This window comes from Larus michahellis, chromosome 10 (genome assembly GCF_964199755.1).
Source record: "Larus michahellis chromosome 10, bLarMic1.1, whole genome shotgun sequence".
NCBI lineage: Eukaryota > Metazoa > Chordata > Aves > Charadriiformes > Laridae > Larus > Larus michahellis.
The window spans coordinates 12594902-12614635 of NC_133905.1; the positions used below are offsets into that span (position 1 = coordinate 12594902).

A 19734-nucleotide genomic window follows, 5' to 3' on the forward strand; every position below is an offset into this window, starting at 1 on the left:
CAACAGTGCTTGAATTATTTATGGATCCATACACGTGCAACGTTTCACATCTGCTGCCTATCTCCATTTGAAAGTAGGTTAAATATAGTCTATTTTCAAGCTCAAGATCTTGGATTCAGTTCCGTTAATAAGAAAAACATTGTCTATATCACAAATCTTCACCTTGGGAGTCTTCATGTCAGAGAGTCTCCATAGGAGGGTTTCCCAAATCCCCACGGTAGCTATGATAAACTGAGTCTATTTGGAAAGCATGGGAGCAAGACATCCACTCAAACCAAAAATGAACAGAACAGAACTTCCTAAGCCACAATGTGAGAAATTTGTAGTGCTTGTTCATTCGCAAGAGAGTTTTGATGTAGACTTTAGTGATTTTATTGAGGAAGGATCTTTTTCTCTTCAAATTACTGATGAAGGAATTCAGCAGAAAGAAAAATACCCTTTTCAATCTGCTACATCTCAAAGTCCTTAAAGTCGGCTGTAAAAGTATTAGAAACTCTTTGAAAAAGAGCAATTGAACTAACCAGTTCAAAATTGAAAAGGCAGCTAAACAAGGGCAATTCCGGCTGGGAATATTCCACTGAACACTCTGAATTTTGGCCAAGGTAAAGATGGTCCACGTTGCAGCAGCTGAGAAAAGCACAGACAGAAGGTCGTATATCAGTAGACCTACACACCCTCTCGAAACATAAGCGTGGACTTACCAAGCCCAAGACCGCCATTTTTACTGAGCTGTGCCTGACCGTACCCAAATGATTCTGAATATACAGCTTTATTCCTCGTGAGGTCTGGTCACTGTTAGGCAAATGTTACCTGCTTAGAACGTCTGGTTCCACCACCACTACCACATCTGTGCTCCTGAAGGAACACTAATGACTTGGTAACAAAGCCTCATTCTCTCATGGAGCTACTGCATTGGCTTGGTGTATAACTTAGATCTTCCTGGGGAGACACAACTCCTTCCTCCTTAAGCAAGGAATAGGCAAGCAGGCAACCTATTTTCATTGAGATGAAAAAAAGACAATGAGCTGTAAGTTGAGAGGTTGGAAGTTAATTTTAACGGAGTTTGTAGTGCAGGGTTTGTGACTGTGACAGGAATCTGCATTGTGTGATAGTATTAAGAATTCTTAGGAACTTGCTGTGCAATCTTCATGAAAGATTCATATGAAGTTCCCTTAGGACGAAAGACTTGTAAGTAACTGATTTTCTAAAGAAGGTTAGCCGTCAGCCTCATGGTCAGTCACTCGGAAAGGCAACAGCCTGTATTTTGCTTCAGTTGCTTTTGCCTAAAATATTCCTTGCAATACTCGTGGTCCCACAGGCAAGAAGTGATACAAGTGTGTAACTTCATAAAATTTATCCCAGTGAGAAGACTCAGTCATCTTTTTTTTTGGTGGCTATGATCACCCTTTTCTTCCAGCTAATTAGGCCAGGCAAGTCTTCCTGAAGAAAACAACTGTTGCTTCATTACACTCTAGGGCACCCCTGTAAGCCATAAGGAAAGGAAGAACCATTTTTTTTAGACCTTTAAGAAACCCTTTGCGATGACTGTTCTGGGGATTGATATGAATGAAGACCAGCTGCAATGAGTGACTGCAACCAAACTCCTGGAAGCAATGGCTGAAGAAGCTGACACTTTTCAGAAGCTGTGCTGAGATCTAATTTGTAAATAGTTTGTGGGGTATCACACATGATGCATGTCAACACCTATTTTTATATATTATTTCCTTCAGAATAGGAGACCCCAATGAAAATCTCCTTTTATTTCTGTAAGCCATCAGAATAGCATGAAGGAAAGGCAGAGTTTCAGGCTGATGGCTTTTGTCTAGACACTGCGCTCTCCCAGGGAGTACAGAGGTCTGCCATGCCTCTGTTTGGAGAGAGAAGACTATGGGAAGCTCTTCCAGAACAGTCCCTAATTGGGGCTCGCACATGAGATGCAGTCTGCTTATACACATATCGTTACTTTGAAATTTACAGTATGAAAGCTGGGCTGGAAATCTCCTTTGAAAATACCTTTGGCTAGCTCAGCAGTTGGGCAATAAATCAGAGGCAAAAGGAACTTTCCCTAGTTCAAGAGAAAGCAGCTCTGAAGCATACCGGGAAAAAAACTAACCAGAAAATGTAACCTTCATTTTTCTAGGTAATATATCTGAAAGTCAAGGTATGACATTCATACTGAAGCCCACAGCAGTGATGAACCTTATTTTATCTCAAAACTGCAAGTGACTTCAAGCATGAATAACTTTTTCCTGATAAAACAAGTGGGCCTAGAGAAGCATTGAACACATCCCTGAAGATGTCCATTATTTGACATTCATTCAAAAATAAAAATGCTCTCAAGGAACAGGTAACTGCTCCATCATCAGGGAAAGTTTTAATATGTAAAAATGATGAACGATTTGTCTCTGTAAGTAAGGCAATTAAACTATTAAATAGCATTGACAATTAGACGCTAGGTTGACCAAACTCAGCAACTCCTTGATATTATTTAGTCATTTATAGTTTTGCAGTTAAGGTTTGAAGACATCTCAATGAACAAGAGAGAATCAGGCTATCAGACAAAAGGTTTAACAGTGAGGCTCTTCCACATACACGAATAATGTAGTTTCAGGATAATTTTCGTGGTACATTTTTACCAAAGTAATTAGCAAAATATACAACTATTTTTTGATATATGAAAAAATTATGTATAGTCTATGTATTACTGGGGGATTCGCCTTTGCTATCACAGACCATCACTGCAGAGCAAAAGGAGAACAGCAGCAGAATTTTTGCTCCCTGTTAAACATTGTACCTTGGTACTGTCTAACATGAGTTCTGTTAAATCAGCATGTGCTAATTAAGAATATATTTTCTTCAATTATACTTCAAATTAATTGCTTTACATATCTCTACCATGTTACATTACACCCTAAAATACAAAATGTAATTGTTTCATTTCTTCTTATTTTTCCATGCCATGAAATGTCTGTCGTCTTCTATTACCTCTTTATGGAAAGGGCTAATAGTGATGACAAATGAATATACTAATAAAATGAAAGCAAGTTATTTATATATTCAAAGTTAGATAATCTTGTCCTATTTTTAGCACATTCTGAACTCCCCTGAGGAGAAAACCAGCATTAATCAAATGTTGGAACTGTACAAATGACAATAAACTGAACATTTGATGATGAGCTTTCCTTGATAAAATCCTTCATGAGAAAAAAGGAAGTTTAATAGTCTGTTAGTAATGTTATGAAAGAACCCAGAATATCTGTTTTAGAGTATCTATTTTAATTATCGACCTCAACTATGGGTTGAGAGTTATATTTAAAACCCACAATAAATTAAAAAAGCAGACCCATTTTATTTTTCATGAAGAAAGGTACAGATGTGCACCAAATTTCTAAACCAAACATATTTGTAAGCATTCTTGAGAAAATGACTATGGGCATGATTAAAGTTGAGCTGACGTTCGAGTGCTTTGTGGTTTCAAGACACGTTATTGTGTGTTGTATTGAGTCTCTCCATTATTGGAAGAAGAGGCAGGATAGCATAGAAAAGATAAGTGATTTTTTTTTAGTCAAACAATTTATGCACTGAAAAACCCAGTTTTCAGATTTCGAATTTTACAGTTTGAGCTCATAAAACAAATTAGGAGAAAGGAGTGTTTTGCTTCATAGCAGAGCAATGAAATGTTTCAAGCTTTTGCTTAGGACTAGCTTTATGTTTCACTTACCAAACATTTTTTAAATCTGCAAAGAAAGGAATACCTTCTATTTTTCAGTCCTGTGGAAAAATTTTGTCTTCCCCCCCCCCAAAGATTTATTTTTCACATCATTTGACTATGACAACTTTGAAAACGTTAACCCCAATTCTTCTCATACTCTTTTTTAGATAACCCAGAAACCTGCTTTGTTCTGCTAAGAGGAAAATAAATGTAACTGTTGAAATAAAAAGGCACTTGTCTGCTTGCAATACTTATATTTTTCTATATACGAGTAGCAGACACATCTTACACTTCTACCAATAAAGCGTTTTAACAGCAGCCAGCATCCACTAACATTACCACACAGATTTGTGTCATCTTCGCCAGCATTGGTACTTTCTGGCAGACAGATATTTTTTACTCGAAGTCTTCAGTATATTGCGTTAGTTTCCCCCAAATCCTCATCTGCTTTTAGAACAACTTCCTTAAATATTGATTTTTTTTATTGGGAGACTGAGCGGCATATGGTTAGATTCTTTACCAGACAGATTTCTGAGCTTTGATATCAGGCACAGTGGCAAGCCATCAGAAGACATTATCTTCAGTTATAGAATATTATTAATCTACAAACAGAATAAAAATCCTCCAAATTATCAACATGTGTTAAAATAATCCTATCCTGAATACAGACTTCTTGGCATTCTATCCGCAACAACAAAGCAAGTAACAAAATAAGAAAGATTACTTAAATCTACTTAATTCTGCAGAATGGGTTTCATTAAGCAGAACAAATGAAACGAAACAGTTGGAGTGCCATTAATGCCATTACAGGTCTCATTATTCTTTTTAGGCTAAACATCCGTATTAGGGATGAATCTAATACGGGCGGACATTTATACTGGAATATGAACTCTATTTGAGGGTTCAAATCCCCTTCTGGATTTGTAATGAAAACGTTCACACTGATTTACTTGTGACAAAACTGCAACTCGCTTGCTTTTATTGATTAGCAACATCCTTTATTTCAGCTCTTTGTCCTTTAATGAGCAAAACATAACTTGGGAAGCAGGTCAAATATCTCAAGATTGCCACTATCGCAATTACGTTACAAGGACTAATGAACAAATCCACTCTATTTTGTACGTAGTTTACATTGATACATCTTACAACTGCCCTGATTTAAAACTGGAGTAGGAACACTGAGCCAAACCGATGTAAAAACCACAACTTGTCTGAAACTTTCAAGTAGCAAATAAAAGTCACTTTATAAAAATCAAATGCATGGTGCCAAGTTTGCAATGACAGGTGGCACTGGCAGATGAAGCATCTCAGATATTGTGCTCCATGTTATTCATAGGATTTCTCAAAATGTCTTCATTACAACTAGTATATGGAAAATTCAGGTTGCTCAAAATCCCCCGTCCAACCTAACCTTGAACATTTCCAGTGATGGGGCATTGATTCAGTGTAACTATTAATTTGTAAGTTGGTGGCGGGGGGATAAGTCTCTTCCTTCCTCCTTATAAAGTCTGTTGTGCCTCAAATTAAAATCTTCATTGACTGAAATGTACATTGCAGCACTCGGTGTGTTCCAGTCAACAGCCGCTTCCCATACAGAAGCAGCAAACAGAAAGAACCTTTACTCGAAGTCGCAGAGTAGCTGTGCTTTATGCTTTTTTATACAACTTTAAAAAAAATCTTTGCTTAAATGTTCCTACATTCCAAACCAGTCTGAAACACTCTTTAAATTGCCATTTTCCTAAAGAAAATTATATTTGCTGAGATCTGGCTTTAACAAAAATTGTCAATTACCACTTTGTTGCAAATCACTCTAGCTTTGAAACACCACCAATGTGCTTTACCGATATTCATTTCACTCTATCGCTTTAAATGCACAAGAGACTCTGTCTGTTTCCAGCTATTAAATTTCATATTATGTCATTTCCTATACTGGATTATATTCTTTCATTTATTTACTCATTTTAAAATAAAATTGGCTGTTTTAAAAGCAAAGGATTGACAATATCCATCAGTAATCTCCTAAAGCAAGATAAAATTTGCATTTCCTGTAAATGTGAGGCCTAAATGATCCCCCAAATAAATCCAATTGACTGAAAATCTAAGGTTTCACCAATGGACCAATAAGAAATTTTTAAAAAAAAGGCCTTCCATCATAGAAAAATAAGTACAAGCACTTTCTACACTACTCTTAGCAACCCTTTTGAGCCTGGACATTTATTACAACTGTTACGCAAAAAACCTGGTGCAGAAGTTCTCATTCTCCACGAGTAGTTAAGATGCCACGGATTTTTACGCACAAATGCTTGATGGTATTGCAGAAGCTGTAATCCCCAAAATACCTTAGAGTGGTTTATATTTAACGTGTAAGAAAGTTGGGAGAGAAGGAGAAAGGAAGGTTCCTACCATAGTAAGTGAGACGTCCTCTTGCAATGTTTTTTCCTCTTGAGTTTTCAGTGATACATTCGTACAGCCCTGCGTCCTCCTGCTGGAAATTAGGTATTTCAATCATGCCATTGGATTTCCTCAGCTTTATTTTACTTGGAAATGGCAGACCATCGGTTCTTCTCCAGTTAATCTGAGGCACGGGGCTAAAAAGAAAATAATGTGATTTTAAACAGCTTTGCTTAAAGTACTTGATTGTCAAAATTAGATACTTAAACTAATACATAATAATACTCAGAAGTGACTAAAAGCTTGTGTTAAAAGTGGTATTCATACTGTAGATGACAGATGGTCAGACACTATGGCAACTGATTTGCATGTACCGTTCTGTTTCATACGCTATTATTTGTGGTACCAAATTTTTCATTAATATCTATGTGAATGTCCAATGAGTGTAAAATTTCTTGTAAATCAGCACTGACCTCCCCTGAAGACGGGGTGAGATTTACCAGTGACTGCCATGGAAGGAAAATCAAGGCAAGTCTTTTGAAATTCTCATCCTAGAACAGCCATTCATTCTTGGATTTTAAAACTTTCACTCACCTAGCCGGGGAACCAGAGCAATAACATGTGATTAAGTTATCAATCACATACTTAAAATCATGAACACCTGACAAAGCTGTCTGCAAATAAACCGCAAAGTGGTAAGTAAATACATTTACAGAAACATAAATGCTTTCTCAGATCATTTGTGAAAGAGAAAAGATATCAATTGTGTGTGAAATATCATTCAGAAGGGGAATGCATTTTAATCTTTATTTCAGCTATAAAGAAAGAACAGCATTATTAAAGCATCAAGTACATTTAACAGTAAAATTCAGACAAAATTCTCGCTGACTTCAACATTTTCTTCTACACAGACAAAGCAGAGCTAGGTCAAAGTATATATGCAAAACTGCACTGATCTTATTCAAGATAATTTGAAATTAAATGTAGATTCCTGTGTTGCCAAAATATACATTTTAATTCTAAACAAAATCAAAAATTACTCCAAAACTCTTTGCCCTCATATTCCAAGGCAATAATTGCGATGACCAAAATAGGGTCTGTAGAAAACACTACCAAAACGACTGTCAGAACTCCCCATCTGTTATGCAGATGAACCCTAATGTGCTTCAACCTACAGGCATGGGTGAAGTCAAAAACTTACTTTCCTAGTGCAAAGCATTCCAGCTTCACAGTTGAGCCTTTAGCTGCAGGAAGTGTCTCAGGAAACTGAACTTCTATTTTGGGTTCATATTCTCCCATCACACCTACATAAGACAATTGAAAAAGGAAATTTTTAATTTTTAAAGCCTTTTTTTTTTCTCTCTCTCGCATTACATCACATCAAATTCAAAACCAAGTTTATTTATTTCGTGCTCCACATACAAAGAGAAGCACAGGGACCTGCCAGTGCAATCACTGTCAGACTCAGGAGAGGAAGAGGAGCGTGCAGCACAAAATAGTTTATCTTCTTATAAAGCAATCAATATTCTGAGAATGCATAAAATGTTACATTGTTAAGAGACAAAAACATTCACTGACGACTAGATGTGTTATTTATTCACGGTGCAGAAGGGAAGCCATACCATCTGTGCGCAGCACTAGAGGAGTCGGTGACCCAAGAACTTGGCTGTTGGTCACAGTGCTGGTTACAACGCAAGTGTAATTCCCTACATCCGATGGCTCCACTTTGGCTATGTAGAGGTGACCGGTCTCTTGAGACACAAATCGCCGACTGTCCTCTTGTACAAATGATGGATATTCATTGAAGATCCAAGCAAACGACAATTCTAGTTGGGAATAAAGAAGAAATAAAGGTGTTTGGTAGGGCTTTCTGCTTTTTTTTTTTCTTCAAATAGAAGTTTATGTTATTATTGTATTGTATTTTCAATACTGTATTATATACAATTACTATATTATGTAACAACTGAGAGCCAATGATGGAGAGAAATAAATTTAAAAAGGTACCAGAAACAAGCAAAACCAAAAAAGGGCAAAACTAACCATTTTTCCACCAAAGCCATATCTTCTCCAGCAGAAGAAAAAGGTGAAAGGAATTCAAAGTGCCTTGTGCGGCACTTAATGGGAAGGAGAGGAGACAGTAAAAATGAGACCAAACTTTGCTAAAACGGAAACATTATTCATTTAGTAGCTACTTTACAACTCAGGTACTTAGCAGACAGAAACAGCACAGGTGTATGGAAGTGAAAGGAATGTTAAAAGAAGCATAAATTCCTATTAGAGCTCAACACATAGCAAACCCAGGTTTTTTCATAGAAAAATCCATTAAAATGCCATAAAGAAATCTCTATGTGAAATGGCAAAGTAGCCCTCACTACCATTCATTATGGTAACTCAAAAGGAAAAACACACTTCAAAAGATAAACTAAGAGATTTGGCAAAAACTGCAGCATGATTTGTTTTTTCTGAACGCCACTCTGAGCTCCATGTGTCCAATTTTAATTGGCAAAAACCCCTTCCTGTGCAAGGGCATGTGCTTGTCTCATTTGTATCCTACAGAATCAAAGGAAATTAATTTTTAATGGTTTTCCAGGCAAGAAATAATTTTTCACCCAAGTGCCGCTCAGCTGAAAGTTTATAAAAAGATTACTGCTTCTGCAAGTGCTAATTAGAGACAATTACAGCTTGATTGACCTGCCTTCATGCTAAAATATCTTGTAGCATTTGCACTGCCCCTACAAAATGGAGATCATCCCTTTTTGCACAGGTTTAATATGAAAGTGCGTAAATTTGGATGCAGTCATGGAACGGAGAGTAGGCATTTTCATAACCCTCATCATTGAGTACAAATATGCACCCAGGAAAGCGCTAAGCCAACAGGACAATTTAACACAAGATAAGATTGTGCAGATGAGAAAACATTCAATAAATGAAATTATTAAAATATTTATGGACTGGCTAATGCAAAAAGGGCATCAAATGAAATGGCTTATCATAATTGCATTTAATTTTCTTCTATCAATATTTAAAATCCTGCCATTAACATAACTTTGCAGGAGCGGTGTGTATGAACAATTAACGGTCTCAGGACTTTTCTCAAGAGTTAAACTTTTGTCGTACTTGGAAATATTTATTGTTGAAAACAGCTATCTACCCTTCTGGACCCACAGCATGTCTCCTCAGGTGACACAATGGTTATCTCTAAAAGTTCCTTCTTACATAATGTGAGAGGCGTCATTAATTTATGATAAGGAAGGCCAACAAGGATTTGCCAAGACAAGACAGGGTAGTTAGTGAACTGTGATCTGCCTTGACTTCAGCAAGACTTTCGAGATGCGCCACAAGAGCCTTGTACACAACCCAAAGAATATTCATACAGTCAAGAAAAAAAACGTTCTGTACAGCTATTCTTCCATCTTCCAACACAAGTACCAAGACGTAGGTGTCAAGGGCTTGCTGTTGAATTGAGAGGGCTTGTTGAGAAAGCATCACACAGCAAGGAGGTGGCATCTATGCACTGTTCTGGCTCTGGTCTGGCACTACTCAATATCTAGTAGCCACTTCAAATAGAAAAAATAAAATAAAAAATAATTTTAGAAAAGAAAAAAAAAAGAAAGAGTACACCTGAAGAGTCTGAAGGGGACTACAACCTCTTTAACAGCAAAGATTATGTGATCTTGCTAAGTAAAGCATAATTCCATTTCTACACAGGAGCTGGATGAAGAGAGCGACCCCAAGGCTGAGGGAAAGGCTGTAGGCCACACTAGGTATCAATCAGGAACTGTAAGAAAAAAACCCCCAAACAACTACATTTTCAGCTCTGCGTCAAACTCAGAAATCCACAAGACACAAAGTGTAGGAAGCCAGGCTTTATTGGTTCTGGTACTTATCAAGCTACTTGTTTTCCTCAGCTCAAAATATTATTTTATTCTTTAAAAAAAAAAGAAAAGAAAAAGAAAAAAGGCATTATTCAAAACATTCAAAGGGGACGGACAGTTCTGGATACACAACAGGAAAATAAGCAGCTTGATTTCATTCTTATTATATTGGGTTAAGTCAAGAGTAAACTCATTGAAATCAGTCATTATGATTATGAAAGCCACAAAAAGTGTATTCCAGTTTAATTGGATCCTTCAACAGCCTACGAAAAAGCACTCCTAGAAACCTAATTTCCCATTCAATGTATATTTTCATCGACTCTCTTAAAAAAGGAGCAGGGTGTTTCCTTACCAGTGCCCCACAGCCAATACCTCATTTTATATTTATTGTACTTTACAAAATCGTATTCTTATTTTCCAAAAAAATTCATATTAAACAACTTGTTCTGTGATTTATTATGTTTACACCATTTGCGTGTTGCTGATCCTAGGGCACCTCAAGGGACACAAACTCACTCCCTTTCTGTCAATTACAAGTTTTCAGTTGATTTTCTGTTATAAATGGAAGTAATATGTCTCTCCTGGGCTTCCTCAGAGATCTAAGCCTTTGCTTTCCAATACATTTTTTCCTTATTTGGCAACTGTGCATGGATAAGGTATTGGAAATTACAGTTATTACTCAATTTTTATTTGTTTACTACATCTTGGTTGGCTTCTCCTCTTTATTTTGCATTATTTGATTATTATTTACTATGCAGTCTACAAGCCACAACATGCTCAGCATGCTCATACTGTTCTAGGTGCTCTGGGCATCTAATTGTTCTATTAAAAATAGCTCACAAAATTGCCTGTCATTTTTAAACTTAGATTTTTACAAAATTCAACAATTTAATCAGTATCGTTGACTATGTGCCACAGTCATTTCCTTGAAAACCATACCTTCCTTTCCTAGGGAACAAAAGTTTAATATTGCTCAAGGAAGATAAAGGAATAAGCCCCACATATTTAGTAGTTTTTAATTAGGTTCAAAGTTAGACCTTAAACTCACGTACATGCTTTTGAAAAGATTACTTTTAATTACATTACACATTTCCGCTAAGAAAGGCTGCAACACATCAGTGAAAGGCCATGGAATGAAACCAGGGCAATTTTATTTCTTGTAAACACGTAACAGTAGTTGTGGGAATCCAATATTATAAATTATTTCAGGAAGCCAGCAAAGCAAAAGTTTGGAAAAAAATAATAATAAAAAAGGGCATATAGACCTATGGCCGAAAGGAGAAGGATAATTCATAAAGTTTATTTTACACACTAAACGCACAGATTGTGAAGGTTTCTGCTCATCATCTCTGCTCATCATTCCCCACCATCTCTTGTTCTTTTTGTTCAATTCTCCTCTCCCATCACCTCTCCCATGCATCTGCTCAATATATATCCACTAGCCCTATAACTGAGATTTCTAAAACAGCCAAAAGTAAATGATGTGAACAATATTGGTCTGAAACAGATTTAAACACATAAGTTCAGAACTGACTGGATTTCTATTAGTGAAGCGGATGTTTCCATAGATAATCCTGAAAAGAAAGAAAAATACTTGATTTTGAGTGGATCAAGCTGACTAAACAGTAGTTAGAGATTTTATGCTGTTTCTTGTTTGGTTTTTTGTTTTGTTTTTTTAAAAAGAATTTTCATGTCAATCATTGATACCCAAAAATCTGTAGCATTTCATACAGTTCTCCAATTCAGACTTTACAATATTCTGTAATAGAGATACAATGGGAAGCTGAAATATCCTGGTATTTCCCTCTTCCACTAGCACTCTGCCTAACCTGCAGGATGGTATATGGCTTTCAAAAAAACTGTGTGCAAGAAAGTAGTCAGACTAAATTTAGCAATGACAGAAACTGTAATTAGAGACATGGAAATTTGTAGCAACCAGCTATTTTGAATTATCTACCTTAGAGTTAAAAGTAATGGGAAAGTAACACTGATTTTGAGAGGATAACGACAGGTTCCGTAATTAAGAAAGAAACCAATTAGCTCATCATTTGGCCCAGTTTCAGCTCCAACTGTGAAGAAATGACAGAAAGTGGAGAAAAGCCTCTCACTTGGTGGATAAGCATCACTCGGGAAGGAGAAGGCTCCCGGGGCACAGCCCCGATGCCACCGGGGACAGTCACATGCAGAAATGTCCCTTTGTCAACAGTTTTGAGGACTGCTCTGTACCGCCGTCTGCATGGGAACACCTGGGAGAGCGCTAACAAATTATTTACAAGTAGGAAATTAATCTGCATGAGTTAAAGTGGATTAAACTCCCAGAGGAAGCTCTTAACCTAGACATAAACTGTCCTTAGTTCACTGCAGCCTAATCCCTAGAGGATCGCGCTGCTCTGGGTTTAGGTCACTGTACTTGGGGGTGCTAATGCATTTTCTCTTACATACACTACCTTCAAACTTCTCATTAACTACTTTATGCCACTTACTTCACCACCTCAAGTAGTCCCTCCTTCCTTGGGCAAATCAGCAGCAAGGCTGATCCTGGTGCCTGGAATTTAGCCAAAATAAAGAGGTAATGCTTTATCTCTGCCATAAAATAAAGCGTATCTTTTCCATTTTTTTTTTGGCAAACATTAAAGGTTGTTTTACAAATAAAAATCTTATGCACGGTAGGCGTAAGACAAGGTTTTTATGTATTCCAATATGGGATTCCCCAACTCTATGTAAATTGGATATTATAATGTCTTTAGGTACCACTGTCAAAAATGATATCGTTTTGACAATGAAAAAACTCCTTATAATTTTATTTGAAATAAACTGTACATCATTTCAGAGTTTTAGGGTATATTCTTGAGCACATTAAATGCCCAGAAACTGAAAAACTGTCTTAAGTGTCTTCATCTGGGAAAAACAAAACAAAACTCAGACTGTGTATTACCAAGGGGCATTATGAATTGTTTGCATACAAGTAGTTGTACCGCTAATAATGCAAAATTCTTTAGCTGTTTACAGAAGCTGCAATCACACTTCAGAGTACAGTCTATCTATAGACTGTAGGTTGGTAGTGTACTTTTTGTTAATGTTTTCTATGTAAAAATAATGACAATTACAAACCCAACCTCTATAACAGGGCTTGAATTGTGGCCACCAGGAGTAAGGAGAGACAATGAGTATCTGGTTAAAGTAGTTGTAACATTTTCCCAACGTGGGGAAAAAAGTCTGGAGATTTAGAAACGGTTGTAAATCCCCTCCAAACTCTTTAGAATAACTCCCTTCTTTTGGGTGAAGATTGTTTTGCCTATACAAAATGTAAATTCCATGACGGGAATCTGAGTCCAGCTACAAAAGTGAAGAACATATCCCAAGAAACTCATTTTATTCCAGAATATAATGAAAACACCGTGATTTGAAACTAATGTATACCATTAATCTTTTTGGCATAAAAGGTGAATTATTTCGTAGATAAAATATAAAAGATCAATTTTCAGCATGCGGTGCAGGTAATTAGGCATGCAACTTCTGTGTATGGAATAACCCAAAACAATGAGAGCCGTGCTAGAGACCTATGTAATATCTTACAATTTCAATCTACACATTTAATGAGAATATTGAAATGTTTCAGCTGAAATTGCAAGGTTCCTACTTCAGGCTGACACCTAATTTTCTTTTTTAAACAGAATATGGTCAGAGTCCACCTGTTTTCGGGTTTTGAAATGAGCTACTGGGATGTAAAAAAAATAAAGTGCAATTCCTTAAATATAGTTGCAGCATGAATTATATTTTTCTCTGCTGCCCTCCCACCTACAGCACAACCGTGGACTGGCCAAGTTACCTTGGCACGGCTGCCACAGGTGACAAATCCCACTGAAGGTCTGTCTTTCTCCATACTTGACGATTTGTAGAATTTTTCTAAGTCTTTCAAAGCAGCGTCAAAGGCAAAGCACGCCATTGTAATTAAAACCTAAACATTTCTAAGCTCATCCTTGGGAAACACAGATGTTCAAGACTGGCAGTGTTAATTCTTTATTAACACCAGAAAGAACTCATGTTAAGTACATTTCTGAGCGGCACTCCACTGGAGAAGCAGCTGGGCAGCATGGCCTTGCCGTCTGTCTGTCTGTCTTCCCCTCCCGTCACACTGGGGTTTGACCATTAGCTAGTGTTAAGTTTCAAACCAAATGTGACCTTGTAATATAAAAGTGCTCCTGAACTGGCAGGTTAAATGTTCCTTGGTGCTGAGAAGGAAATCCAGATGCTAATGGGAGAGTCTAACAAAACGCTTTTCTACATTTGGGTTCCACTGCTGAATAAAAACCCAATTCCGCTCCCCCTGTAGCTGGGCAGGATGATGGATTAGTTTCTCTTTATCACATTTCTGAACTAATTGTTTCAGACTAGCTGTGTCATTCAAACTGCACTGGCTCCCATCAAGTTGTTCGTGCCCTGGAAGTATGCAGAAAAGTAAGAAACTGCTTTAGGAAGCAATATTTAAATACATACCCATTAGCCATATCCATTTCAAATGACAAATTGTTCTTTTAATCACCTCCCTAGAACTTTACATTTAATTGCTCAGAGCATTTCTAACAACTCTGTTGTGCTTTTTCAATAGTTGAAAGTATTTTAAATTGCTTCCTGCCTATAATAATTTTGAGGATAAAAAGATGATAGTTTAGCTTATTGCTCAACTAAAATACATCTGATTTCTTCTGAATGTTAAATATTAGGGAGATAAACTACGGGAAACTAAAGGAAATACCCAAGAGTAAATTTTCAAAGGAACATACTAATGTTTATAGGTTGAAGTAGTAATTACTGACAAACTTCATTTAGTAGCCTTGCGCTCATTTAGGAGAAGGTATTTGGTAAGCCTCTGTGAAAAACAAAAATTAATTTCAGTACTCTTGTTAAATAGCGTAATGATCAGCTATGACTGTGTGCTGGGACTGCAGCCATCTCCCTCCTGTCTCTCCCTAATCAATTATCTTATTTCCAACGAAAAACTCAAGTATTTTAGTAGAGAAGATAATAAAGAGCTAGAGGAGAAAAACCCCACAGTAACAATTTAGGGATAAAAATAATCTTGGTAGATGGCCAAACCCAGTTATTTTCTCCAATTTTCTCCTTTTCCCAGGGATACCCGAGATACCCAGGACTAAGAGAAAGGGCTTGACCTGAACTTTTTTCTTGTAACTTGGTTTTTCCTAATTCACCTCTCCCTCTTTCTTTCCATCCCCGCTTCTTCCAACAAACACCCCACCACCAAGAAGCATATTCATTCTCCCATTAAAATGCTCTTGTCCCATACTGCTGCCTCTTCCAGTTTATCCCAGTTCAGGGCTAACGAGAGCAGGTATCAGCAATAAAGTGCACATCCCATAGTCCTTCAAGGTCTCCTGGAGTGCCCACATACATTTTGCTAATGAAACTTCTGCAGTATTAGCCCCACCAAAGTCTGCTCTACTCTTTGCTCTCTCCCACAACAGCCCACATTATACACGCTACTACCATATGTACTAAAATCTTAACGAATCTCTAGTGGAAACCAATTGTACTGCAGCCAGCAGGAGCTGAACCAATCTTATGCAAAACTCCTCCTTGGGCTACAGATGATGCTCCCCCTCACTGCACGGACTATGGGTTCTGACATGCTCTCTCACCCCACTAACGAAAAGAATAACCTAGCTTTAAAACACTGAGATTTAAAAATACTGGTTTTTTTTTCTGATTTGTATACTTGAGAATGCTATTTTTAAAAAATATAAATACTTCTATATGAATGATTGAAAGCTAGAACCTTTCCTCAAAAACAAAATGATAAAAAGCTGCAATATTCCCGTAATAATTTTGCAATGGATATTCAAGATGCAGTGCAAAATTTATGAGCGCCAGTATTACTGATTATAGATGTTTCCAGGCTCTACTGACTACCTGGCTATGAAGCTATCTAACCTTCATGAGCTAGATACATCTCTTAAACTAAGACTTACAAAAGGCATAGAAGACCATATAACTAAGAAATAAAACAGAAGTACTAATATATATATACACACACACACATATATATATATGTTCAGTGCCATTGATGTGCATAATGAAACATGGAACTAAAGAGTTCTGTAAGAACCCGTAGTGATGCCGTGCTTGTCCAGTTTGCCCTTTCTCAAACTGGAATCATGAATCATTTGCTAAAAGTTTTTTAGGTCAGTTATAACCTCGACGCTAGCTTAAAAACATGTCCTGTAAAGTAGCTGCAGATGTTGCAAAAATATATAAATAAGGATATACTAATTTTAATGTGGTTTACTTCAGCCTGGAACACAGCTTTATCAAAATAAAAAGTGCTTTAGAAAGACTGCATTTGATAAAGTGCAAGACAGAGAGCGTCTCTCTAGCACTAGTTTGTTACTGGTGGTGAAAATAATGCTCTGACAGGCAGAAATCACTGTAAAATCCAGCTGTGGATGTCTATGATTGTCTCTCATATGGACAAATACAAGGGTCTCGGGTATCATTTGACTTCAAACTGTCAGCTGAAATTTGTGCAGATGATGATGATGACACCAGCAGGACTATCGCAAAATATATTTTTAAATAAAAATACCATTTCTCCTTGGCAGATTGAGAACAGCTCGAGAACACTATGGAACCATTTTTAAGGCCAGTGCTTTTATAATATTCAACATTCTGTTCTCCTTAGAATGCATTTTTGTGCAAAACCCACATAATGTGCCTACTGGAAGTGTGATTTACTGCTCACGTCCAGATGAGCTTCATCCTCAATCTGCAACAGCAAAAAGTAGAGGTGCAAAAGCAGGATGGTTTCCACCTCCTGCAAACACAGGGATGGGCAGTAGAAAAAAACCCTGCCATATTCTGGAGTTCTATCAGACTTTGGTACTGCTTTGTTTTAAGGGTATGAAATGTTCCAGAGCCAAATGAGTAAAATGAATTCAACTTACAGTTCTCTGAAAAATAACATGTTGATATTCAAGAGTCGCAGAAAATAAATAATCAAAGCATCAAAATATTTCTGGCATGTAAGATGCTTTCCATGCCATGCTATCCATGAAGCACAGTCTTGCTGGAACTTGCAGGTCTCCAAATGGCAATACAAGAGACATGAGCAAAAAATTGCAAGTCTAAACATTAATTTGCCACCGACATGACATTATTCACTGAACAGTTTGTCGTACCAAGCAGCAAGCAATAAAACTGGGATCTATTTTTCCATGATCTAATATCATTTCAAACCAGCATATCACAACTTTAAAATAATACAATATAAACTAGATTGATCCGTAACCTACAAATATGGTCTCATTTATCGATTAAATCTAGATTTATCATGGCATGATAATAACATGGAGAACGTACTCTTGCTACTTTATTTATGTAGAAATATCCTTGCCATATTGCATGAAATAGGAACACATATCACATGAGGATAATCATGAATATAAGACAAGCAGAATTTCCTTGCAATTTCCAAGTGACAGCTTGTCGGCTCCACAACATTCTTGCCATTTACTTACGTTCTCATGGGTTATGGTCATATTCCACATACTAACAAGATAATGGAGTATATCCACCAACAAAAGTAATGTCTAGTTCTTCCAGGCAAGCCCAGGTTCCCTGAAAAGTCTGAGTAACCATCAAGCAAATCTTTACCTCTACCATTAAAAAAAATAATCTTTTTCTCACTGTACAAAGCAGCCCTGAAACCACCCCAGACAACATAAAAGGACTATGCCTCATCGCTCTCTCCTCTCCCAAAGAGCAGGATATACCTCATAAACTAGGACCGTTTCTGAAATCTAAAAATCAATGTCAGATTAGTAAAACTGGCTGTACTAAACAAATATAAATCACAATATCTATCAAATAGAAATATTAGCTAAACACAAGCTACATCATAATCAAGATACACACACAGCAGTAACAGTAGGTAAAGCCCTAAAGGAACTTGTGGATTTGCTTTACTTGGGGCTTTGTCGCTCCTTAGATACCGATTTTGGAACAAAATCAATAGTAGATAAAAATCATTTTTAGATCTCCATATGTCTAGTTTTTTCCATTCTTGGCAGAATGGAAAAAATTAGCATCGCATGAATGTTTTTTAACCAGCTGCACGTTAAGTGTGTCCAATATTAAGTTTTGTATGTTGAGATGTTTGTTATATCGACAGTCCTTTAAAACGACCAAAGACACAACAGTAACACAGTGAAAAGTCAAAATAGCTGTGGAGTTCAGTAGAATGTAATGGTTATAACAACTGAAAAAGATAGCAGGAGATCTACATAAATCAATTTTAGATGTCATTTTACCTTTTGATTATGTGGGGGAGAGGATTTACTGATCTGTGGAAAAAAGCAGGGTACTTTAACAGATTCCCTGCAACAGAATTAAAGTTATATACAGAAGTATGGTCATGCAGAATGATGACAGATGACCATCTTAATTACCCAAAAATCACTGCTCAATTATAATACAACTTATATTATCTAACATCAATTAGTAAAATATTTGGGGGAAAGTCTTTACACACACAGTCATTTATTGAATCTCCCATTCAGTAAATCTCAATCAAGACTGCTAAAAAAGGGAATGCCAAAAACGGAAAATGCACTAACTCTAAAGAAAATACTGGAGTGGTTTGTGATACAGCTTGTGTTTAATGACAGAAATATAAAACTAATCTTGAGCACTGTCTTCCTCCCCCTGTACGCCAACAGCCATCACAGAAACAAAGCTAAAATACCAGCTCAGCCTACGAGCCGATGTGTATGAAATTAATTGGAGTTTCATTGTTGGTTTAAATGGTAGACGTCCATACCCTGACGGAACTGGAACTGCAGACTTCAAAAGGACAAAAGTACAGTTAACTGCAGGAACAATTTGCTCCCCATTGAAAGGAGATATGGATATTACTTATGTAAATATCTGTGGTTAAGATAAGCAAAGTAAAAAGCCAAATCGTAGAAGGGGAGCAATTTCCTTTTTCCATACTATGACCTGGTTATTTCTTTCGGAATGAACATTGGTTTCTATTATAACTGGAATGCTGTATATGGAGGAATAATCACAGTTTAATCAAGTCTCTTCTTGAAGGCTACTTACAGAGAACATAAGAAATAAGCACAAATCCCCATCAAGCTAGCAAGAACTTAGAAACTGCACGACATGGCAGAACACAAAAGAACAATATTTCGGGGGCTAAGGGGGAAGAGGAAACATGGTATTTGAGAAGATTTTTAGAATTAGTGTTGTCTGAAATTATTTGATAGCTCAGTGCAGCAAATACAGAATAAAAAAAAAAAAAAAAAAAAGAGTAATAAATCAGATCACCAATCTGGAAATGGCTGAACAGCCCTCAGCGCCCTCAGGCCAGGTCAGCTGTTCCGAAACCATCCCTGCTATTCCTAACAAACTACTTCTGCTTAATGGATGGATATTTTATCTAAGACTTACTGACCTGCATCCTACCGTGCCAGATCTAGAGGCACTGTATGCTTGATGTCACTGTGATATAGGTTTATTTTAGTGTAGAAAAAAGAGGAAGGACTTTTTCCACCTTGCTCTATGACTCCTGAAAACTTTAATGGTTAACCCTCCAAGTCTCAGACAAATCCAAGGATTTAAAATAATTCTGGTACCAATTCACAATTTCATTTGATCATTTAGGGAGCCCTCAGCTCTCTCTTTTTTGCATGAATCACACAAATAGCGTGGGGGGGTGTCAATCATAACCCATCTGAT

The 19734-nt window shown here is 36.9% G+C and overlaps 1 protein-coding gene across 2 annotated transcripts in view; it reads right to left on the bottom strand.

The window, feature by feature from the left end:
• Positions 1-19734, bottom strand: part of CNTN3 (contactin 3) — a 113901-nt gene that overhangs the window by 33755 nt on the left and 60412 nt on the right. For both annotated transcript variants that reach the window (XM_074603053.1, XM_074603055.1), the window contains exons 4-6: positions 7726-7929; positions 7305-7407; positions 6116-6300 (exon numbers count right to left, since the gene is read on the bottom strand). In XM_074603053.1, coding sequence (XP_074459154.1) covers positions 6116-6300; positions 7305-7407; positions 7726-7929 — 492 coding nt within the window. The remainder of the gene's footprint in view (positions 1-6115; positions 6301-7304; positions 7408-7725; positions 7930-19734) is intronic.